Source organism: Mya arenaria, chromosome 17 (assembly GCF_026914265.1).
Source record: "Mya arenaria isolate MELC-2E11 chromosome 17, ASM2691426v1".
In the NCBI taxonomy this organism is placed as follows: Eukaryota; Metazoa; Mollusca; class Bivalvia; order Myida; family Myidae; genus Mya; species Mya arenaria.
Window position 1 is genome coordinate 54001781 of NC_069138.1, and position 26300 is coordinate 54028080.

At 34.0% G+C, this 26300-nt stretch overlaps 1 protein-coding gene across 4 annotated transcripts in view; it reads left to right on the top strand.

Annotated features, from left to right (window-relative positions):
* The window catches only part of LOC128224507 (serine/threonine-protein kinase TNNI3K-like), a 47085-nt gene extending 22063 nt beyond the window's left edge, over positions 1–25022 (top strand). For all 4 annotated transcript variants that reach the window (XM_052934370.1, XM_052934368.1, XM_052934369.1 and 1 more), the window contains 18 exons: positions 114–224; positions 988–1086; positions 1926–2070; positions 2525–2663; positions 3191–3295; positions 5149–5243; positions 5670–5825; positions 7935–8078; positions 9051–9201; positions 9917–10043; positions 10900–10967; positions 11260–11417; positions 13032–13081; positions 15822–15954; positions 16388–16497; positions 17032–17270; positions 18924–18973; positions 23880–25022. In XM_052934370.1, the coding sequence (XP_052790330.1) occupies positions 114–224; positions 988–1086; positions 1926–2070; positions 2525–2663; positions 3191–3295; positions 5149–5243; positions 5670–5825; positions 7935–8078; positions 9051–9201; positions 9917–10043; positions 10900–10967; positions 11260–11417; positions 13032–13081; positions 15822–15954; positions 16388–16497; positions 17032–17270; positions 18924–18973; positions 23880–23983 (2184 nt within the window). In that variant the 3' untranslated portion in view covers positions 23984–25022. The remainder of the gene's footprint in view (positions 1–113; positions 225–987; positions 1087–1925; positions 2071–2524; positions 2664–3190; positions 3296–5148; positions 5244–5669; positions 5826–7934; positions 8079–9050; positions 9202–9916; positions 10044–10899; positions 10968–11259; positions 11418–13031; positions 13082–15821; positions 15955–16387; positions 16498–17031; positions 17271–18923; positions 18974–23879) is intronic.
* The last annotated feature ends 1278 nt before the right edge of the window (positions 25023–26300 follow it).

Here is a 26300-nt window from a genome sequence, read left to right on the forward strand (position 1 = left end):
TACTTTGATAAGGCTACCTCTAATGTTGCAAGATTTGAGTAACCTTTCAGAGTATAGCAAGGAATCACTTTCGAAAAGGTGATTCAAAACAATGTGCCAAATCTATTTTTCAGGGGGATATAGACTGTGTTCAAGCCCTGTTGGAAGGCAGTGTAGATGTAAACCAGCCTGAAAACAGTGGTCTTACTGCCCTGCATATAGCTGCCATGTGTGGCCACCAGGAGGTATACACATTGGCCATGTTGAGATTGAGATATGTATCATAACATTTTTCTCTGCATTTCTAGGTGTCCATGGAAACAATAAGCTACTTTGCAATTGCCATGGCCGATGTGGCCAGGTTGTACATAGGTTTACTTGGCAGCCATTGCTATGAAATCAGCTGAATACAGGTTGCCATCTCAAATCTTGCTTGGAAATATTTTGATTCATTAAGGATGTGGTCTCAATACTTGCGGCATTAAGGTTGCCATGGAAACATTGACTGAATACAGGCTGCAATATAAATACTTGCTGTATTCATACATGCCATATTCCCCAGCGGGGGGAAAATCCCCCAGAATTCCGACCCATCCACTTTAAAAAAAAAAAAGCTCAAGTTTGACAGTGGAAAGCATCCATAATATTATGAGTAATAAATTCCATGAAAGACCATGATGACTAAGTCCAAAAATTATTGCAATTAGAGTGTGTTTCTGTTTTTATTCTTATATCATAAATGTACATATTGCGGTAAATTTCGCTGCATAAAAATCCCCTGGTGTAATATTAAAATCCCCTGGAATTCAGACCAAAATCCCCTGGGAAGCCTCTCAGAAATATGGCATGTATTCGCTGCATTCAGGATGCTATGACAACAAAGCTGCATGTAAGTGGCATACTTTTAAAAGTGGTTTCTTCAGGAGACAGAAATAATGTAAAAAAGTGTGGCAAGCTATCTTAACAAATAAGCCATTTTTGTATAACAGAATGCTTTCCCTTCCACAGATTGCCAGCTGCCTCATACATAATGGTGCATGTGTGAATCAGGGGGACGCTGTCAAGTTTACGCCACTACACATGGCCTGTAACTTCGGCCATGATAAGGTTAGTGTGTTAATATTGAATAAGACGAATCAAGTGTAAAACACAAAGTTACACAATCAAATCACAGAGTAGAATGCTCAATTGCAACTTGACATTTAAATACTTGTTTTTCTGTGTTAATCTCATAGCTCAGAGGGCAACATTTCTTCTTACCCATGATTAAGACTATTTACAGACTGCACTCAAGATTTGTTTTATTTACAGATTTTATAACTCATAGTTTCATATTTTTGGTTGCCTGTTTTTTGAAGAAAACAAATCAATGTATTATCATAGCTGTCATCTGCTACTTTGTGGAAGAACTTGACCCTAACTTAAAAAAACCCTCAAGAATTTTAACCCTCAAGAATTTTAAATTAAACTTGGTACACATGTTGCCAGAGATAATATTCACATGTATAGCAAGGCCTATAACTCTGGCTTAAACATATTGTTGAGTTATGCTCCAACTATGACTGAAATACAACAGATCAATGTTTGTGTTCACTCAACAGCGTTCTTGTGACAGGTGGTAGACTTTATGGATAACTTTATTTACTGGTTGTAGACTTCATTGTTAACTCTATTTACTGGTTGTATACTTCATGGTTTACTGTATTTACAGGTGGTAGAATTCATGGTTTACTCTATTTACTGGTTGTTGACTTCACGGTTTACTCTATTTTGCAGGGGGTAGAATTGAGGGTCTACTCTATTTACTGGTTGAGGACTTTATGGATTTCTATCTTTACACGTTAAAAATTCATGATTTACTATAATTACAGGTTGGAGACTCTATGCTTTGCTCTAATTTCAAGCTGTGCACTTTATGGTTACTATAATGTATATTATATTAACAGGTTGTCGAGGTCCTTATGCGCAGTGGAGCAGACTTGAATGTAGCAGGCAGCGTTGGTGACCGACCCTTACACCTTGCCTGTGGTAAAGGTCATTTGAGGGTAACTCAGCTGCTAATAGAAGGAATAGAGAGCAATAAAGCAGAAGGTACGGTTCATTTTAAATTGTGTTCTGAAATGATATTTACCAACTTTCCCTTTAAAAGAAAAACAAATTGCACAACATGTTTCTGTCCCTATATTCCTATAAGGAGGAATCTGTAATCAAACATGTTAAATATCGAAAAAAGAAGGCTTATTCTCACTTCCATATCACGTTTAGTCTTCATCAGGTAAAGCAACAATTTCCTATAAGTAAATATTCAATGTCATAAAATTATGACATATTGACATCATTAAATAAAATACTGGTTTTTTACTTTAGAAGGGCCAAGAAAGCAGAGTTAAAATCATAGCAATTTTTATGAAGGCTGCATGCCAAAATATGAAGTTGCATTAATTAGACAATAAATTATAGTTGTATCTTTATGTCGATGAGTCAGTTCTTGCCAATAAAACATAGGTCAGATTCAAACCTTGTTTTCTTACAATTTATTCCACAGTGAATATTAAAGACGATGAAGAGCACACTCCGATCCATTTTTGCTGTAAATCCGGCCATCTTGTTGTTCTACACTATCTACTAGAGCAAAAGGCCGACCCCCACTGTCCGAATATCTATGGGGACACCCCACTTCACTTGTAAGTATTTAGAGAGAAAGGGTTGAGAATACAGTTTGGGTAGGGCTCTTCATGTGCCTGAATGGTTACGTTGTGGCTTGACCACTGCCATGACTTGAAGTTGACTATAACTATTTTGAAATTTGTCCTAATATCAAAGTGGATACTACATTTCATCTGTCAGTTCAATATTCAATCAATTAGGACTTATTTAAAGTCCTCAATTTTTTATCCATGTTAGTTACAGTAGGTTGATGATCCCTTTTGATATCCTGGGTAGAAACCAATACTGGTGTCCATTTGAGTGGCCATGAGAAAGTACCCCTGGTGGGGACTGAACCTGTTACCTCTTGGGTGAGAGATGGACACCTATACCACTAGAACACTTTCATTCGGATGGGGCTCATTATTGATATTTGGGTCAGTTAGTCATAATTGACCATTTGAAGTGATCATTTTGAAGAATGTGACTAACTGTCATACTTTCACGTCAAAATGATTTTTTGATACAATATAAAATTGGTCCATCCTAATTTCTTCAATAATAGGGCCTGTTACAATGGGAAGACTGAGGTCGTGAGGCAGTTAATATCACGGACAGGACTTGGCAGCATTACAAAGGAAAACATCTTCAGTGAGACTCCATTACACTGGTGAGCATGGGAGAAATGTCAGCTAAGTTGGCTCTTGCAATTATCTACAAAAACATAGTGTATAATAGTCTGAATTACTTTTGTTTATAAGTAAATTCTATAAACAAGAATGTGAACTTTCGAGACAGTCAAAGGGATTACAAAAATGGTATAATGTACTTGATTTGACATTAATTAAAGTGACACGCTTATTCAAAATCATTACATACACATGTATAACAAACATACATTTTGACAGATAAATCTTTCAATACTAACTCAATAATGCATTTATGGAAAATATTAATTACTGATAACAAGATTGTATTAAATCATAATTTCTGAAAACCCAAAAATATTAAATGATTGGTGAATGCTAAAAGATTTACAGTGATCTACTTTTGTGTCATAAGGAAGAAATACCATGTTTTCTGCACATTTCTTTCAAATTTAACTCAGAATCCTTCATAAGAACTGTTCTTTTCAACATTTATTCATCCTTTCTGGTATATCTAAACAATCGTATTAATTGTGGTAAATCTTATTTGGGAGTAATAGTGCAGCTTTAAGTTATCACAGGGCTTTTTCTATAGTACCCACGGGTCCGACTATCGGACCCATTCCCAAAGCAAAATATAAGATATTTTTCCCAATCTTCAGAAAAAAATCCCAATCCAAAAAAAAAAAAAAAAAAAAAAAAATTTTTTTTTTTTTTTTTTTAGAAATTCTTTTTACCTGTACTGGTTCATTTCCAACATCCTAATAAATTATGTGATTGTAAGTTTTTTTGGTAATTGAACTCAGAAATCATTGATTTTCATTACATTCAGACATATGAACTATTATATGTCATGATTTATCGCAATAGATATTTACACCCCAAGGATTGATATTTCAGCCATTGTGGTCTTTTAAAGGGAAAATAAACTAATATCCTAATCATTTCCTAATTCACAGGAGACTAGACAGCTTTTTCTTTTCACTGTAAAATTTCCCAATTTCCGCATTTTCACGACGCAAAATTTCCCAAAATGTCTAGGGTCTTTTTCCCAAAATGGGCAGAAAAAGCCCTGTATCATTGTAGTGTACATACTCATGGAAAGGGATATCAAATCAATTGAAAAAGCTGATTATAATATAGAACAAGTTGAGAAATAATTTCTTTTATCCTTTAAACTAAAAACATTTTACCAATTTGGTATTCTCTTTTTGTTGTTCAAAGAAAAATGTGAGATATTATTGTAGTTTTGGTGTTGTCTTTCTTGTGCTTTGCAAAAAATAACTTTGCCCCTCAATAACTGTTCAAATGAAACTTTGTACACATGTTGCAAGGGAAAATATGTATATATATCACTTTTCCAACATGAATGACGCATTGCCATTGGTCCAGGACTGGTCACCGTGTGACCCCATATTTTCCATATTGGGTCACCAAATTTATATTGTACCAAAATGGCGTCTATTTTTCGATTCCAATGAATATTCCAATGAATAAATGAAACATTTAAACATATAAACAGGTTGTCGACGTGATATATATGTTACGGGTTTAGTAGGTGACCCTTTATGGGATATAAGGGGCGCAGAAAACCATATTAGGGCTTTGCTCTCACCTGATATGATTTTCTTTTGCCCTGTATTTTGCCATGTTGGGTCACCTACTAACTCTGTAACTTATAGTAAAACAACCTGCATAACTTTGGCTTTAATATTTATTAAGTTATGCCCCTTGTTTGACTGAAAAACAACAACAAAAAACAGAGCGTTGGCATATGCCCTTGATGCTTTTGCTAGGATTAATGCTGTTTTTAACTAATCAGAGCTCCCTATCCTCAAAATTTAAATTCACCAATCAGAATACTGTATTTCTTCAGTGCATGTACCAGTGGGCGGAGCCTGGAGATGGTCAAGTTTCTATTGGATCAGACAGGTGTACGCATCAACTGTCAGGGCCGGGATGGACATACAGGTATCTTCATACAAGTATATTTGTTCCAAAGAATAGAGCATTGGTTTGTAGCTACAAAATTTCAAAAATAATTATCATTGGCAATTGCTTAGAAATACATTTAATTGAAGACATTTACATTTCACCTTGGTCATATAGTTCATAAACTGTTAACAAAAAAATATGCATACACACATGTAATGAAAAGCTCATCATGATAAATGATCATTGACATCCCACAATACACTAAGAAAAGCATGAGAGATGACATCTGCATGCAGTGTAAAAATGACACATAGTCATTACTCAATTTGGTTCAATCAATTTCATTATTGGATTTGTTAAAAAAAATTTGGAAGAGGTTGAAACTCTCTTAAATTTATCATGTACAGACTTTAAAAGCTGTTTTACTGTCATTAGTTCATGCATGACCTTCATGTATTACAGCCTTTCACAGTGCTTGTTACCACGGCCACCTCAGACTGGTTCAGTATTTACTGGAGAAAGGTGCTGACATCAACCTAGTGGCCACATTCAGCGACCAGTCTGGCGGAAGTGAGAAAAGGGAGGAGCAGACGGCACTTATGTGGGCTTATGAACAAGGTTGGTGGAGTGTTGATGCTTAAAGTACCTCCACAATTAAGTGCTATACAGCTACATAAACAGTGTGGTTATATCTCAATTTAATGTAGTTGTAATCAAACTTTATCCTCAACATTGCAATCTGGATGGAATCCCCCTAGAGATTAATTCATGATCATCAAGCAGTGATTTTTGTGTTTTCACCGTCATGGTATTGTTTTTACTGTGGTAAACTATTAGAACTGGCACGAGATTTTAGTAAAATAGGTCCTTGGTTTTATTGAATTATATTAATTGTATGTCCAGATAGGCGAGTGTAGGATGATATCCCTCCCGGATGATTGCCCCCCCAGACATTAGCCCCTAGGACAATATCCCCCCCGGATGATAGCCCTCCAAGACAATAGCCCCCCCCCCCCCCCAGACAATAGCCCCCCTGCATATAAATTGTATTGTTGAAGGGTACAATGAAGGGTGGCCAATGTTGTGGGAATAAGTGTTACAAGTTCGATTTTGACTTGTAAAAATAGTCCTCACAATTTCGAGTCATTGAGGTTTGAGAATATCATAAAAAATTAGGAAAGTAAGAAATAACAAATAAAACAGTAGTTGATTAACTTTTATATAAATACTGATATATGTAGGGAAACCATATTATATTTATGTGATAAATATAACCCATATAGTCCATGATCACTTAGCACAATCACTTAGCACATTTCAAAACCACTGATGTAGATGAAGATGTTAGGCACGAGACTTCCACCGGACGACCCTACCAACACCACGCAGGAATTCCTCCAACGTCTTCTGCCCAGTGGAGACTCCAATGCAGAGATTCCTCAGTCTCGTCTGCAGGTCCTTGGTAACCTTGACACGTTTGCGGGGCGGTTGTCCGTTTGCATTCTGTGCCCTGACTGTGGCAACCAGGACCTGGTCCTTCCTCATGCAGTTGATGGCTGTCCACACAGATGGGTGTGAGTATCCAATCAGGTTCTGGAAGGCAAAGTTCCAGCTCTCACAGAGGTTGTTCATTCTGGCCTCGTTGTTCAGTGTTGCCTGGTGCACGTTCCATAACTGGGGTGGAAACAGGGGTGGAATCTGTCGCACATGTAATGCTTGAATCCCGTCGTCGACTGGAACACGCCGAATCCTGCGGAACGTTCCAGTCACGTAGTTATTGTTAAAATACGTCACCAGCTCCTCCAGTCCTTCTGGTGTGTTGGCCTTGAGGAATTCCATTCTATTCGCCACCTCGTCGACTGGCAGGAATGCCAGGCCATCCACTGTTGTGGGGTCCGGAGAGAATCCTAACTCTTCAAATAGTTCCTCGTACACTTCCTGAGACTTCCCAAACAGAAGAGCATATACACATGTCACAGCAGTGTCGCCTACTGTTGCCCTGATGATGTACAGCTGTGTGAAGATTTCTGGTGCTGAATGATGAGTTCCGTCCATGTACCAGGTATCTGAAGAACAGAGATGGCGCAGTCCTTGCTCCATGCCGAACACCAACATTCGATTGGGAGAGTCAGCTCCGCCATCATGGAAGAGAAATGGAAGTTCGTCTGGTGCTCCAGTAGTGGTCCATTCCTCTGGAATCACCAATTCCCGCAGTGTTGCTGGTTCTTTTGGAAGATGCCCATTCAAATCATTGTTTTGCAAATTTGCTTAAATAAACTGGTTATAATATGCATTTTAATATTGGGGGGGATATCGTCCGTTTTTTCACTAAGACGGGGGGGCTATCATCCGGGAGGGCTAATGTCCGGGGGGGCAATCATCCGGGGGGGATATTATCCGTACCTCCAGATAGGCAAACCCACACACATGCATTTGTCCTGTATAAATTTTAAACTAGGCCATGATGTGATAGTCACCCTAGGAAAGCAATGCAAGCAGCCCTAGGAGGGATCAGCATATGGGGACTTATGTCAGAGATATGGTCTTACATTTCAGTACCACAAGCCTTACATTTATAATGACTATTCTAACTACACTATTTTCAAGGTCGTTATGTGATAGTCACCCTTGCATAGCAACACAGATGGCTTCAGTATGAGTGGGCACAAACTCAGAGAGAGGGGTTGTATGTTTTTGTACCTATTCATTAAAGGTGTTATTTTCCAGGTCATGATGCCATAGTTACCCTGGTGAAGCACCACAAGCGACCACAGGATGAATCTGCACATGGGGATTACAGTCAGCCTGGTGGAGAGGGGTCATATGTGTCAGTTCCCTCACCCATTGGCAAACTGAAGAGCATGACTCGAGGTGAGGGATAATTGTGTTCTTTTTTGTGATGTAATGGCTTGGTTTGTGTTGTATTTGGATAAATTTGTCTAAATGATACAGGGGAAAAGTATAATAATTTTGGATTGCCTTGCAAACACGATGGTAAATGATGAAAATTTTGTAATCATGTTTAATTGGCTACAGTATAGAGTACATATTAAATAAGAGTGGATCTATGATTAAAACCATGTGGTAATTTGATTAATTTTAATATAAAGTGTAACAAAAGCACTTTGTTATTCTTATTTTTTTTTGGAACCCTTTCCAGGCTGAAAGGTTTCACCAAAGAATATTGCTATTTTTAATGACCTTTTTAAGAATCTACATGTTTTTTTTATAATGTCAACTTCTTTGTGCTACCTGAGATTGGTTTTCTTTTTTTTTTAAATAAATAATTAATTATAAGACTACTTAAAAAAATTGTGTGTTTTTTCCCTGAAATATCGTGTTCAGTATATAATTAACATCAACACAAATAATAGAGAAGTGTGGGTCTAAGCTCTATCTGTTGGTTTTATTTTGTGTATAATTATTTATTAGTATTAAGATTTTTGTATGTTTGCGCACACAGGTGTCCTGAATCAAATTATCAACCTCTAGTGAGTTTGGTTGGTACAGGGCTTCTGAAAATATATTATTTGCTGGTCTGGACCGATTTTGTCTTTGCCAGGCCAATTTTAGTAACAAAAAACTAAAAAATTGGTCAGAAAATTGTTCATTTTTCTTCAATTTCGGTCCAAAAGGCTAAGTCAGTATTTATTTTTAGAAATTTTAACTTTTTGGTCACCATTCCTGACCAGTGGGTTTCCTCTTGGTACTCCAGCTTTCGCCACAACACCACACTCTCATGCAACATTGTTCCAAAGAGAGTGATACAGCATAAGAAAAAATAACTTTCTTCTTAATCATTGTGAAGGAAAAATCTTTAAAAAAAAAAAAAAATTGTTCCAGAGAAGATAGATGTCCTTCAATTAAGAGCAGATCTTCCACATCAGTTCCACATCCTCATTTCGGACATCGAGTTCAATGACGTTATTGGAAGTGGTTCATTTGGCAAAGTGTATAAAGGCCGGTTTAGAGGCAAAATTGTTGCCGTAAAAAGGTATGTAGAAGTTTAAACATGGAATTATTAAATGTTGTTGGTGGTCATTCTTTAGGCAAGGTGAATAATGGGCAGTGTAGAGGCTTAATTGCTGAAGTTAAGAGGTTAAAGCAATTGTGATGAAACTTAAAAAAAAAATTCTGCTAATCTATTGTTTGATTCCTGTACAAAAACTCCTATACTGGACTGGAAAGTTTGATTTGTTGTTTACCAATTGTGTGTTTAAATAAATGTTAATCAAATCAAATATTGAAGGTTATATGTTCCTGAGGCCAAACAAAACTACTGTTGTGGTTTCTGTTGCATGCTGACAAAAAACAGGCTTGCTGTGTATGTTATTGTGTATGAAGTGTATATATCGTTGTATTGATTTCTTACATATACATTCTGACATTAATGTTGCCATGAACACAGGTAAACTGTATCACCTTGTACAAGTTATAGAGGCACATGTTTTATGGTTAAAATATCAAACAATAGAGTCTGGACTTAAAAATGGGGCCATATCATTATTTTTTATGGACATAGCAGCAGAAAAAATGTAAGTGATAAAATAATCTTTACAAAAGCAGCCTGCTTTTATTTAAGGGCTCAGATATCAACCTGATTACTGTAAATTTAGTAGAGTATTTTAATCTTCTAAGTTTTGTTTGTAGACTGTTAATTAGACAACTAACATGATTGTATATTTAATGTAATACTATTCTTTCAACAGGTATAAGGCCAGCTGTTTCGGTACAAAGTCGGATGTTGATATGTTTTGTCGGGAAGTGGCAATATTGTCGAAACTTAACAGTCCATATGTTATACAGTTTCTGGGGGCATGCCTTGATGATCCTAGTGTAAGTTTAATTCAAATTTGATGAATGTTTAATCACTAGATAAGATCCTATCTTCACTTTTTGTATTTTAACAGATTTCTTAAGGGTTCAAGATGACTGGAATTTTATGTTATATTCAAGGTGAAATTGAATGTCCACGGTAATTTACATAAAAAAATTGAAGATGAGGCCATTTATTAAATGCTTTTATATTTTTTAGCTATTATATGAGATTTATCAGTGATATTAAATAGATTTTTCAAACAGTGAAAATATTAATTTGATGTTTTTCACTGTTTTGAAATTTACATCACCTTCTGTTCCAAATCAAACATAAGCGCAAAATGACAAAATGGCACATTTACTTTTTATTCCAATTCTAGGCATATAATAAAAAGAAAAATTGTTTCAGTTAAAGATATATATGCAGTATATTTCACCTCGTGAACACCAAAAGTGAATATATATTTTGGTGCTCACTCGGTGAAATATATAACAATCTTACACTGAAACAAACAATGATTTATTATGTAAGTGATTTTTGTTACCATATCTTTTGCCAATTGTAGTTTGTCTGTTTTTCGAAGAAAACAAATCAAGGTAATGTGACAGCCTTGGTGATGGGGTCATTGTCGGCGGAATCATAGTGCAAAAGCATTTTATTATTTGACCTTACTAATTGTTGATTTCTGCCCTTTGTTAGCTTAAAAGAACAGAAAACCATTGATCATTGGCACTCTTGTTTTTAAAAGCTTGTATTTTGGCTGAAATTTGAGCCCATTTCCCCATTACATACAAAGAAATTTTCAAATGTAAAGTTAATTATAAAGTCAAAGCTGTTCATTATAAAGTCACCATTGTATGTTGTTTCTTTCAGCAATTTGCTATAGTGACCCAGTATGTTCCTGGAGGGTCAGTGTACAGCTTACTGCATGAACAAAAAAGGTACATAAAGAGAGTTTGTGTACATATTTAAGTAGTTATATTTATATATTGATTTTAAGATTGAATACTAAATCATTTATAAATTTCTAAAGAATTCCTATTATTTTGCTTTCAACAAATTGTGACTAACATCATTGTAACATGCTAGTGTGCTAAAAAGATATTTTGTTAATATGATACAGAAGTTTTTCTTTTCCTTTCTTTAAATATTGCACAATTTAAAAGATATATCCTTGTTAATTTTGTTAATCTTAATTGATAAAAAACTAATTAAAAAATTTGTTTTCAAAAGACTCATAGACCTGCATAGCAAGCTGATAATTGCTATTGATGTGGCCAAAGGGATGAACTACCTTCATACATTGCCACAACCAATCATTCATCGAGATCTCAACAGCCAAAATATTCTTACAGATGAACATGGACATGCCATTGTGGCAGATTTTGGAGGTATTCCAGTGTTTGTCATTATAGATGCGCAGGCAGGTATGGGGATGGTGGGGGTGTATTTTTGTGTGTCTTTTGTCTGATTCTAGGACTTGAAAAATTGCCCGACTGGACTTAAATTGTGTAAAACTTGTTGTGCTATATAATATTGGCCACCATTTTGTTTTCTGCACAACTGCTGACATATTTATACTTCCAATGCCCTTAACTCTGGCTATAATATTGGTTGAGTTTTGTCCCTTGTTTGATTAAAAATGAAACAGATGAGCCTTGGTGTTCACTTCACAGCGGTCCTATTTGCCAAAATTGGATTGTAAATGAAACTTTAAAGTATCTAGGTTAATTGATGCACTGCTAGCAAAAATGTGCTCGCATAATTATTGTGGATGGAAACTGAAGAACACAAAAAAGCTATTTATCAGTCTTGGAGAACACCAACCAAATTCAAAATGTTCAAGCTGTAATAAACACTGAGTTTTTCTTTTTAATATGTTATTGTGACTATGCAAGGCCCGCAGTTGTAACATATTTTAATCTTGTCTGTAATTTGAAGAAAGCAAATTCATATATTGGCATAGCCTTGATGTAGACAATGGTAGCATTGTAAAAATTAACCATTCAAAATAATTCATATAAAATTGAGTACACATGTTGGAGGGACAATGCAACCATGGCCCATAACTCTGGCTTTAATAATTGTAGAGTTATTCCCCTTGTTTGGCTGAGAAAAAAAAGAATACAGCATTGGCTTTCCCCCTGTGGTGCTCTCAATCGAGGGTTGACTTCACTTCTTAATTATAGTGTCATGTATGAATATAAACAGAAGTGTGAATAGTTCTGCTTTGTCCCTTTTACTTATATGTTGGCATTTAAGAATTACTGAAATACTCCTCAGATAAGTACTTTTTTATTTACCAATCAGTGGTATTGACACCATTTTCCAATGTCTCTTGGCTATAAAAAAACAATATTAAATGTTTTTGATATGAATTCTGCAATTATATATATCGCTATGTTATATTCAATGCGGATTGAAATACCATTGACAGGACCAGAGTTATTTTCGAAGACAAGAAGTATAAGCCTCATTTTTAAATGTCTTTCAGCTATCAAAAGGCTGTATAAAATGTTTTAATATGAAGTCTGTAATTTGATATATATGTCATAATCCACGCTTTTTTGAAATATCATTAACAGGGACAGAGTTATTTTCGAAGAGAAAATAAGGTCAAGTATTGTCATAGCCTAGGTGTCGTCTTTCATGTCTGGGCATTGTTATGCAATAATTTTAACCTTGGCCATAACTCAAAAAACATTATAGATCTTCAAACGATATTTGGTACACATGTTGCCAGAGACAATATGCAACTATATAGCAAGGCTGTAACTCTGGCTTTAATGACTGTTGAGTTATTTCCCTTTTTTGTTTGTTCTGTGTTAATACTCTATCAATTATTTAATATTCATTTTCAACTAAAGCCTTTGTTTAATAATACAAACATTTTTAAAAGATAACTGTATTGAGACATCATTTATTTCTAATAGTTTTAAAAGTATACCATTTATTTTATTTTATGTTTGATATGATTCTTGACAATTTATTTTTACTACTTTCAGAATCACAGTTTTTGCGAACTTTGGAAGACAACATGACAAAGCAACCAGGGGTATGTAGGCTGGGGTTATTGATATGTATTTTAAAGAAAAGTTTGTGTTCAAAATATGTAAGGCTCATAGACATATTTCCACAATGGACATATTTCCACAAACAGACAGATTTCCACAATGGATATATTTCCACAAACAGACAAATTTCCACAATGGACATATTTCCACAAACAGACAGATTTCCACAAGAGACATATTTCCACAAACAGACATATTTCCACAATGGACATATTTCCACAATGGACATATTTCCACAAACAGACATATTTCCACAGTGGATATATTTCCACAAACAGACAGATTCCACAATGGACATATTTCCACAAACAGACATATTTCCACAATGGATTTATTTCCACAAACAGACAGATTTCCGCAAACAGACAGATCTCCACAATGGATATATTTCCCCAAACAGACAGATTTCCACAATTAATATATTTTCACAAGAGACATATTTCCACAATGGACATATTTCCACAAACAGACAGATTTCCACAAGAGACATATTTCTACAAACAGACATATTTCCCCAATGGACATAGTTCCACAATGGACAGATTTCCACAAACAGACAGTATTTCTACAGACAGATTTCCGCAAACAGACAGATTTCCGGAATGAACATATTTCCACAATATACGGATTTCCACAGTGGACATATTTCCACAATGGACAGATTTCCACAAACAGACAGTGTTTCACAAACAGACATATTTCCACCAAGGACATATTTCCTCAAACATTTAGGTTTAGGTCTATTATTTGTGAAATCCCACAAATGGTTACAAATAGGCTTTAAATTATTATTCAGGTTTTCATATATATATACAAATATATTAGTCTAAATGCAGATTTAGGGTCACTGATAAGAATAAAGAAATGTTGTGTTTTCTGACTATGGTTTTTTTGTAATAAAGTGTTTAATCTCAATTTGAAGACCAATTTTGACCAAAAAGAAAATTGTTTGCTGAATGAGGAAAAGTCTGAGGATTTCATAAAAAGGCCTAGTATCACATACCAGCCCATACAGTACATGTATGTCATCTCAGGCCAAATACCACAAATAAGGCAATAAATCACATACAGCACGTACGGCAGTATATCACATGTCATATATTACATATCATAAAAAAGGCCATTATGACATACCATATCAGGCCATTATCACATACCATATCAGGCCAAGTATTAGATATCATAGAAGGCCAAGTAATAATATCATATCAGCTATGGCACTGGTTTGACAATGTATATTTCTTTGAGTTTCCATATATTTTGAATTTATCTCATCAATTCTTGATGTAATCTTTAATGCTATGACACTGTTGTATGCAGGCAATAGACTGAAATCAACATATTGATGTTTATGTCACATTTTTTGCAATATTTTCATATTTTTTTATTTATACTAGTCCATATACAGTATTTTGTCAATAGAATAACAATTTGCTAATATCTTGTGCTTCTTTTACAACAAAATGCCACATTTTTGCACGATATTGTGCTTATTAAATGCAATTTAAGGCTCTTTAAATGCTTAAACCCCATGAGCTTCAGCTCCCCCTTAACCCCCGCGAAAAAGTGGCGACAACTTTTTAGAACCCAGGGGGAACCCTGATCAGGCCATACATTACATACCAGGGGTGGTATTTAACTTAAGTCAATCTTATGGTCACACATTATTGATGCTATTCACTGTATTGGTGCGCTATCAAGTAATCCAATTAGCTACTTCGTTCTTAGATCCAAATAAGACTAGTATTGAATACCACCCCAGGCCAAATATCACATATCTAGTGTATCTTCCAGGATTGACAAAGATAGTTGGTGTTTTTTTCTGAATAGGTCATGGCATCTGTTAGTAATAGGACTTCTTAAACTCACCTTGGCCCCATTTCTAAATTAATTTGCATTGGTTGAAAATGTATCCTTTATAAGGATGGTTTTCCCAGTATTTTTGGGGAAATGACTGTAACCTGACAATTTCATCAACAATAAACCACAAGTTCTTCAATTATATATCACATCATGTCGTATATCATATACAATTCAATTTGCCAAATCATTAGTACTTATTTATGGACTCAAAAGTACTTACTGTAAGATGTCCTTGTCTTTGGTGAATCTTATCACACCCTTAGTGATATGCTGAAAGTTAATGATGTAGAAATTGTGATTAGTGTCAAATGTTGTATATTTATAGACATTACTGCAATAAAATATCTTAACCAGTCTATCAAATATACACTAAATTATTTCTTTGAGTTCATTATAAGCAAAAAGGACACCAGTACTGGCTTCTACCAAGAAAATGGACTCTAGAGTGAGTCTATGAGCTATCAGCTTTTGTCACAATTGAGCTTTTAGTAATAAGTGTACATTAAGTATGGGCCAGTTCCAGAACTTGTAAAAGTTGTCAACTTTTAAAGGTGAATTATTTTATGATGTGAATTTATATTTAGTTAACTAGGGGACAGCTGAAACAGTTTCTACAAAATTTATTAGTAGTGTGTCCATTAAACTTGACCTAGTGACACTGAAAGTTCACAACAATGATGTTAACAATATTGTAAACTTTAACAATGTTCTGAACAATTGGCCCAGTATCTCTTAAAACAATTCACACAACAGTTTAGTGTTGGTATCCCTATGCAGTGCGCTTGTGAAATTGACCAGTTTAATTTGCTAACACTGATCTTATTGAAATATTCATCTAATTTGCTTATTTATTTTCAGAATCTGCGATGGATGGCTCCAGAAATATTTACCCAGTGTACCAAGTACAACATTAAGGCAGACATGTTTAGTTACTCCCTCTGTTTATGGGAACTTCTTGCTGGAGAACTGCCTTTTGCCCACCTTAAACCAGGTAAGTGCTCAGTTTAAACCAATTTCTTTTAGCCCAATCGTTACATAAGCTGCTAGCATATGAATTCTCTTAAAACAATAAATCTCCTTTTCTGTACTAATAAAAGCTGCTTCAGCCCCTGCTCTGAAGAACTGGCGTACCACCATTCAAGACCATCCAATACCAGTAACCTCCCCAAACCATTACTGTCATTCCTTTATTTGAGTGTAACTCTATTACAAAATCATTAACAATTATAAGAAATAATTTTTGATTACTCTTCTCTGTATACAGCTGCTGCAGCTCTAGAAATGGCGTACCACCAGACAAGACCCCCGATAGCTGTCACTTTCCCCAAACCACTAATGTCATTCCTGTTTTTGGGGTGTAGCACTATTAGAAACTCATTAACAATTATTAGAAATGTACTTTTACTCCCCTCCTCTGTATACAGCTGCTGCAGCTGCAGAAATGGCGTACCACCAGACAAGACCCCCGATAGCTGTCACCTTCCCCAAACCACTGGTGTCACTTCTTCAGTGGGGATGGAACCCTAATCCAGAGGTACATGTCTATATCATAATTACAAGGCAATGTATAAAAGATATATATAGCCCCAAAGTTTAATGGGGAGTATTTTGATGTCCCTATGAGGTTTGGTTGTTGGTTTGTTGAGCATTGTATTGCAGAAGGTTATAATTATATACAATGGTGGATAAAAAAATATGTGTACATTCTAAATAACTTCAGCACAACTAGACTTTTTTTTTCCAAGGGGTATCAATCAAAGCAAGGACGATATACAAACCTTTTGAATATATGGTTTTTTGATGGTTGTTTAAGCAACAAACAGCTGTTCACACAGGGTATAAAATGGGTATGTTTATTAAAATTGAATGTCATATGTACAGAGTCTGGATATTTTTTTCATTGGCCATTGTATAAATGCTTTAAACCGATTGGCATTTTAAAGACATTGCTTAAAATATTCTCTCTGAAAGTACTTTATGTTTTGAGAATTTTTATTTAAGTAAATGCCAAATTTTGCTGAAAAGGTTAAATTCTTAAAAGTTTTCATTTTCTGCTTCATAATTGTAGGATAGGCCAGAGTTTGCAGAAATCCTACCGATACTAGAAGACTGCAAACACTCCCCTGCTGTGATGATGCTGAGCAATCCCTCTGGCTATACTGCCGTCCCTCTCTCAGCAAGTCTGCCTGCAGTCATTCGTGACCATGATGGGGATGGGGAGGGGGAGGGTGGTAGGGCCACACCCCCTCTTGTTGGGAATGTTAGCGCCTTGAAGTCACGCTATGAGCAGGAACTACAGAGAAACTGGTTGGTGTTGATAGTCAAAGATGCGAACATATATGCTGTGTTTGATAAAGCATGTTTTACAAAATAACTGCCTTGATAAAATGAGAGTTAAGTGTTATCTAAACCATGCAAGTTACACACACAATGCAGAGATGATGATTTTATAGCTCACCTGAGTGATATGTCTCCAACTTAATTAATGTAAGAATAATGGCCCTTTGTACTTTTGTGGTTTTATACACGTGTTTATAAAATGGGGTGTATTATAGTTTTACCTGCAGGTGGGCATGCCGCATCCAGTATATTGTCCGATCAATAACTCTAGAAGTTTTTTTGTCCAATAATCACCAAATTTGGCAGAATATGAATGGGAATAATATCTTGATTAAGTTTGATGACCAGCCAATTGGCTTGAGTCATTTAAGAGTTATGGACCTTTTATTATAGAAATTATCCAATCATCACTTAATATGGTCTGAATGATTATGGCCATAATACCTCTGACAAGTTTAATAACTAGCCAAATCGCTGAAGTCACTTGAGAGTTATTGCCTTTTAATTATAGAAATGTCTAGAGTAACAGTTTTTCTCAGGTGAGCGAAATAGGACCATCTTGGCCCTCTTGTTTTTAATATGGTATAATGACTGTCTTTGGTATATAATGCTTTTATAATAGTTTATTATTGAAGTTTAATCACGTTTGGCAAAGATCATGCCTTTACTGTATTATCAATAAAGCACCAACCTGGCATCAAGTGAAATATATTGCTGCACACTGCATGTTTTCTACTCAGTAAATTGACTGTTGTTACTTCAGTATTTCTGAATCAAATATCTTCACAGACTCATTTTTGTTTCAATTAAATTTTCAGACACATCAATTTTCCAATTAACATAGGTTTACATACTTAAATATTTTGACTTGAATGTGAACACTGCTGTAGACAAGTAAGACATTATGATTTTACGCAATATGTTCTTTCAATTTCATTGGCTGGTTTTTCAGCAGACTGAGAACCAAATTATGAAGTCCTGTCTGTGTAAAGTACAAAGTCTCTATGGAAGTGAATTTATTGTCACATTGAAATTTGAAAAACCAATTTATAAAGTCTATTATGTTTTTTTATCTGTAAACGAATCATATGTTTTTTAGTTTTGATCATTAAAGGCAAGTGAGTTTAACATAAGTATGATTTGATTCTGTTGTGCATTTTTCGTGATATTCTACATTTAGGTTGTAAAACTACGATTCTTAGCAATTAAGCATAATACTTATTGCAGGCCCATAGGCAATCTCATTGGCTGTATATTATATCAGTTTAAATCTAAATTCTGTTATAAATGTTAAATTACACTGGAGTTATTTGGAAATAAAAAAATCAATAAAAAATCGTTAAAACTTTGGAGAAGACAAAATAAATGTTAATTCATACTGGAGTTATTTATTTTTGTTAAATTCATTAAAACATGGGAGAAGACGAAATTTGTTAACTTGTTACAAGCAAATATTTGGGATATGGAGGTAGAGTTTGCCACTGGGTATATCAGCCCGAGTAACGAGAGTTGGTAAGCTCTTGAGTGAGGGACGTAAACCTGTACCATTCTCCCCCACCAAAAGATCCATCAATTTGTATATATTATTCTACATATAATTATATTTATTTACTCTTTCAGTGTTGATGACTTGAGGCCACGCCTGCCCTTTCCTCAACTGGATAAAAATGGTAAGGTCATCCTTCAACAGTTGTTCAATATGGCTCTGATCATCCTCATATAGGATGATCATCTAAGTTGAGGCTTGGAACCTGCGTTGGGGGTGACACATTGAAACCGAAGCAAGAGGATGCGCACAGAGCCTTAACTGCCCCCATTTTACCGGGGCTTGGAGGTTAAATTATTCTCTGGCTTTATACCTTATTCACTAACAAGGGTAAATTTGCACTTTTGACTTCTAAATACCTCTCTAAAACTGCACAGGGGATGTGGGGTCAAGCCGTATCACAGTGCAGCCTTTAGGTGTAGGCAGACTTGAAAAACTCTTAACAATTATACAAGTGGGCTAAATCTGTACAGAAATTAATTAAATGGCTTTACCATTCATTAAACTCGTGGCAAAATACTTTTTCTTGTACAATGTTTCTTATAATTATAATTTTATAAAAATCACAACACCATTATGCTACAATGAAAAACCAGTTTCAGCGTAATTATTTCGCTCATTTTTTCCACTAAACTTCAGACGATCTCATTATCTTGACTAGTTTCTTCTCATTTCTCATTTATTTCACTTAGGCCTATATAAATAACACAAAAGCAGTAATGAATGCCTTAATTGTTTTTCTGTTAGATCATTAATGTAGTGATTAACAAGAATGTTGCTTTTTTTGCAAAGGACCTATGGAAAACATGAATTGAATTAACTTACTAGGTAACGTCTTGGATTTAAGTAAAACGGTTATGTACATAATGCATACATATATAGATAAGTATATAAGTAATAGTTCGATGACATGAAGTAAATTCTTAATGTTTAAGAATGGGCGGAGTGAGCTTAGGGAATGAGCCCTTCTTAATCATTAAGATATTTCTTCATGTCATCTATCTGATTTAGAATACAGCCTCATTGGCTGATACATTGTCAATTCAAAATCTGACGCAGGGAGTGTTTATTTGATGAGTGGTAGTAGGCGGACCTTTAAACATGCGTGAAAGTTGAAATTCTCAATGATTAAGTCTACTACTTTATGACTGCCTATCTGCAGCTTCATTGGCTGAAAATGTAGGTTGTATTCTAAGACCTGTTAACACTTTACTGTAATATTTTAATAAGAAAGAGATGATTTGGTTAAATAAGCTATCCAATACACAATAACTTGAGTTTGGGATGCCTGGCAACCTCATATTATGTTAGTTTATTTTGAAAGGGTTGTATTCTGCAGAGGAAAAAAACTTATACCAATCAATACTTTTTGCCCTAAAAAATAGGCCATTCCCATCTGATTTCAGTGGAATAAAGGGATGAAAAAATACAAATTGCAGTTATTCTATAATGTTTTTCCCCTTCCTTTATTTGACATATTAGATATTAGTAAGCAATTCCCTTTTCAAATGATACCAACATTTTATGGGGTTATAGTCGGGTCTCTAGGCATCAAATTAACAAATGCTTTAACAAAATAACAGAGTGTTTTTTGTTTGTATATGGGCTAGTTTTAAGCTTAAAAGCTGCACTCTAACATATTGACAGTTTTGACTTTTATTTTATTTTTTGTGCAGAATCAGCTGATTTTGGCATCAATGCCTTCAATTTAGTCATGTAAGATAACTCACAATATAACAGATCTCAGTTGTTTGGAAAAGTGCTGAAAATAATCATTATTTTAAAGCGTAAGTAATGCTTTTAACCATAAAACATCAATTTTTGAACGTAAATATGAAAGACTAGGATCTGAATCTGATATTTTGTCAGCAGTCTTATTTCACTAGAATTCAGACATAAACGCAATAATTGGCCAATTCCAAGACAAAAATAAAAACATGGTCTACTCAGTCTATGAAAGTGCAGCATTAAGTGCAATGGAAAAATGATTTTTAATTTTCATCCTAACTGTTGTGTGCTTTATTATAACTCCAGTTCAGCTCTCCTTTCTAACAACCAAAGCCAATTGTATAAAACTGGTATTTTTTTGGTTTGGTTAAAGTTAGCCGAAAGGTTTATTGATTGGTCAATAATTATAAAAAAAATACAATTTACCAATCAAATCATTTAAATTTGCAAACAAGCCTAAAGATAACCTGTGGAGACCTATCCAAATTTAAGATTTAAGGAAGAGACCCAAAAGCCAACCATTCATGAATAAATCAAGTTAAATAATTTATATTTCAGGTTAAATATTTATATAATTCAAGCTGAATATTTTACATTTTAAGTTAAATATTTGACTGTATTGTGAATTTCATAATAAACTGTTCTTGAATATTGCAAATTAAATATTTGACTGTGTTGTGCAGTTCATAATAAACCACTCTTGAATACGTCAAGTTAAATATTTGACTGTATTGGAAATTTCATAGTAAACCATTCTTGAATACTTCAAGTTAAATATTTGACTGTATTGGGATTTTCAAAGTAAACCATTCTTGAATACTTCAATCATTCTTGAATACTTTAAGTTAAATATTTGATTGTATTGGGGATTTCATAGTAAACCATTCTTGAATATTTCAAGTTAAATATTTGACTGTATTGGGAATTTCATAATAAACCATTCTTGAATACTTCCAAGTTAAATATTTGACTGTATATGGAATTTCATACTTAACCATTCTTGAATATTTCAAGTTAAATATTTGACTGTATTGGGAATTTCATAGTAAACCATTCTTGAATATTTCAAGTAAAATATTTGACTGTATATTGGGAATTTCATAGTAAACCATTCTTGAATACTTTAAGTTAAATATTTGATTGTATTGGGAATTTTATACTAAACCATTCTTGAATATTTCAAGTTAAATATTTGACTGTATTGGGAATTTCATAGTAAACCATTCTTGAATATTTCAAGTAAAATATTTGACTGTATATTGGGAATTTCATAGTAAACCATTCTTGAATACTTCCAAGTTAAATATTTGACTGTATTGGGAATTTCATAGTAAACCATTCTTGAATATTTCAAGTTAAATATTTGACTGTATTGGGAATTTCATAGTAAACCATTCTTGAATACTTTAAGTTAAATATTTGATTGTATTGGGAATTTTATACTAAACCATTCTTGAATATTTCAAGTTAAATATTTGACTGTATTGGGAATTTCATAGTAAACCATTCTTGAATATTTCAAGTAAAATATTTGACTGTATATTGGGAATTTCATAGTAAACCATTCTTGAATTTTTCAAGTTAAATATTTGAATGTTTATGGAATTTCATAGTAAACCATTCTAGAATATTTCAAGTTAAGTAATTGACTGTATTGGGAATTTCATAGTAAACCATTCTTGAATACTTCAAGTTAAATATTTGACTGTATTGGGAATTTCATAGTAAACATTTCTTGAATATTTCAAGTTAAATATATGACTGTATTGGGAATTTCATAATAAACCATTCTTGAAATAACAAGTTAAATTTTTTATTTTCCAAATTAAATTTCTTACCCATTTGCAGTTCTTAAAGCTGCCCTCTTGCAGATTGAACATTTTGACAAATTTTTTTTTGTCTTGGAACTAGCCAATTTTTGCAAATTTCCATGGAAACAAGTTTACTAAGACTGCTGACAAAAAAATTGATGTTTTATACATTTTTCTTAAACCGTTAATTTTCGAACGAAAATATTAAACGAAAATATTAAAATCTACGATCTGATTTTTTGTCAGCAGTCTTAGATCATTGGTTTGCAGATATATACGCAAAAAAATGCTGTTTCCAAGACAAAAAATAGAAAAAAGTTGTAAAAATGGTAAATCTGTGAGAGTGCAGCTTTGAACCATTGATAAATTTTAAAAGTTATTTTCTTTTTATATTCAAGTAAAATGATTAACTGATTGTTCAGTCCATTAAAAATCCATATTTGTAACTGTCTTTGTTATTCTACTTAAATAAACATTTTTCATCCTTAATTAAAAAAGGAAGACATACGCTAATTGTTATAACAATTAGTCTGACGATTTAGTTAAGAATAGAACGAACTGTTCTTTGTTTGTACAAGATTGTTAAAAATAGGGTTTTCCATCCTTGATATTCACCTTGACGTTGTGAGCGAACATTGAGGAATAAGCGACGGTTTTATTTTTGCGACGTTTCGTGCCTTATAAGCTACCAATCATAGCCGTGTGGAATTGTTTCCGAAAACGTTCTTAAATTTAATGTTTCACATTGTTTTGAGTCTGTTTTTGTGATTATATCACTTTGTTAAAATTCGTTTTTATTGTCAACGGGAGTACCTCAACACGACTTATTTTCGCTGACGACGTCACATATTATCCATCCCTGTTAAAAAAATCAGTTTATAAAGTGTGAACGTTGTTAATAACTTTGAACTAGCTGTTCAAATTGCCATGGTAATTTCTATGCAATTATTTAGCTGCGTCCATGGAATAATTATTTAAATTATAGACCATTCTTTTAAATAATTCAAAGAATTAGGGGATGGTCCATAAGCTTTAATATTTCCGTTTTGAATAAACAAGCATAATTAATATACATGTACAATGAACATGCCTTGAAACGTTTAAATATATTCATGTAAGAAAGTGATCTGCTTTGTCAGTATATTATGAAGCTTTAATTTGGTTGATTAAATTTTCTTTTTTATAGAACAGAACAGAATGATTAAACCGATATAATTTACTTTGAAGTTCATTGTGCGGTGTTTCTGACAACTGGCAATTGGATCATTGCGCATGCGTATCGTAGTGGAAGTAAAGAAGATATGCAAACCTTACATACATACACAAGTATGAGATGTTATGGTTTCGTTCTATAAAGACTATAAAAGTATTTTAACCAACATATAATGGTAAAGCTGAGCTGAAAACAACACACAGTGTTATACTAAATGTCAATAAATCTGCAAAAAAAAAATCGTCTGCTAAATTGGTAAGGTCATGTTTGTATTTTAGGTTATGTGTCGGATCCACTGAGCACACTGCGTATTTCCATACCTCGTCCTCGACAACACCTCACATCGAAAGGAAGTCCCGAATCTGGTGGAAATTCATCTTGATAGCTGGAATAATGAAGCTATTGTCAAATAGCTATTGTGTTAGATATACGTAGACATGTATTAAATTATTTGGATTACTGTATTGATGGGTTTTATGGCCAAATTGCATGATTATAAGATTTGATATCGTTTTGCATTGGTTTGTTCAAGTTTTGAGTTGCTCTGAGCTCTGATTTGTTAAAAGCTATAAACTAAAAAAGGCATTTGATTGATTCTGAAAGGTCTAATATTAATTAGAAACGTTGATTTAAAATTGAGTAATGGTAGGATGAAGAAATTATTTTGAAAAGTATTTGCGTTAACGAATATTTAGCAGGGATATTGAAATTCAAATAGAGGCTCAAGCAAACTGGGTACGGGTTGTGCAGTTCACTTTCAAACACCTATAGTAATTTATGCTTACTGCCATGTGATTATATTAAGATGTTTATGTCATTCATTGATATTAAAGCGACAGTCCGCAAATCGGGCAAATTAGCCATGAAAAAAAAAAATTTCATCTATGTGTTGATAAGCATTCCTGACTGACGAATCCAAAATAATTTTGGTTCAAATCGACCTAGAAATGAGTTTTTCGTGTCATTTTCAATATCTCTTCTTAACTATCGGCCCCCGAGAGTTAACGGTTATATAAATAGAAAAAAACAGTGGGATTCCAAAGTTCTTGCGCATGCGCAGGGCGATACTATTTCCCGGTCTCTCCTCGTAAAATCCGGTCTCATCCGGTCTCATAATTCCCGGTTCATAACTTATGGCCCCAGGCAACGGATTGTGTTGCTGATGTTTATAACACGATTTTGACAATCTTATTTGTTTTTATATGTAACAAAATGGTATAAAATATATAAACATTATGTCTTAATTTATGCAATTTGTTATAGGTATACACTATTTATGCAATTCGTGTTAAAGGTGTAGAGAAAGATGCGATGCAGTACAAATGCTCATGTTTTTTGCATAAAAGATTGAGGACGGCTAGAGTATGAAGTAACTTAGAATTGCACCTTTTAAATTATGTTATGTTATGTTATTGTTCTTCCTTTTATGTTTACCCCCCCCCCCCCCCCCCCCCCCGACATAAAAATTTTTAAGCATAAATGATTACAATTGAAAAATTCCATGTTTGCATATCCGACTCATATCTGATTTACATGTAGTCAAGCATTGTTATTTTTTGTATTACTATTATCAATAGTATACTTATAACTGAATTTAATATGAAAAAAAACACACACTCAATGCATGTGCATATTTCATGTTTTTATCTTTGCCTAAATTTATTTTATCTTTTATTGATATAAAATTTGAAATAAATAGTGACATAATTATCATCAAATATCTAATGTTTTAATCAACTGTAATCTTTTGTAATCCTATTACCCCCCGCGGTCATTAACACCTTTTTGATCACGCCCGATAGCTACTATAAAACAGAGACCGGGACCGGATGAGACCGGGACCGGGAAATAGTATCGCCCCCAAGAGTAGTCGGAAAAACCGTAGACCTACTTTCTCTTTTGCCGTCTAAAAATAGCAACTTTCGGCAATTTTCAATTTGTTAAATCTAAGTTATTAAAGCGATTTTTTAAAAAAATAATTGCGGTTCAGTCGGTCTGAAACAATGTGGAACTTATTAAAAACTTTTGAAATACGGTTACTTTTGCGGACTGTCGCTTTAATTGTGTTGTGCAATAATGGTTTTACTTTAGTTCATTGTTCATATGTTCATGCTTTTTGAGATATACATTTGTGGGACAGTATTTGATGTTGCTGGGTACTTATTAGTTGATTGTTCTACTTATCGCTCATCTAAATCCTTTTCTGAGCAGTTTTTTTTAAATTTTGTGTTATTTTTGTGTCATGGCAGACATAGCAGGATAACTTTGTCGGCGTCCACCGGGTCGTCGTTGCGGTCACAAGTTCATTTCCAATCAACAACTTGGTATTATCATTGGTCATGGTCAGTAGTCGACCCCTTATGATTTGAGATTCAATCGGTCAAAGGTCATATAACCTTCGCTAGCAAGCTTGGGATTATCCCGTTAGGTGACAATTTCGAATCGCGGAAATATACTCTTAAATCAAATTAAGTCTTACTGCTGAAACTGTTACTGGTTGTTTAATCAGAAGGTTTTGTCATTTTGTTTTATATTTTTTATGCAGTTATTGTTTAATGTATGCATAATATCCCATTTTGATATTTTTACGTTTATCATTTCATATGCTGTTTATATAACTTTGATATTACTAGAAATGTATTCTCCGTCCTGTTGGTGCTATTTTGAATAAATAATAATTTGAAAATATTGTTAAAAGT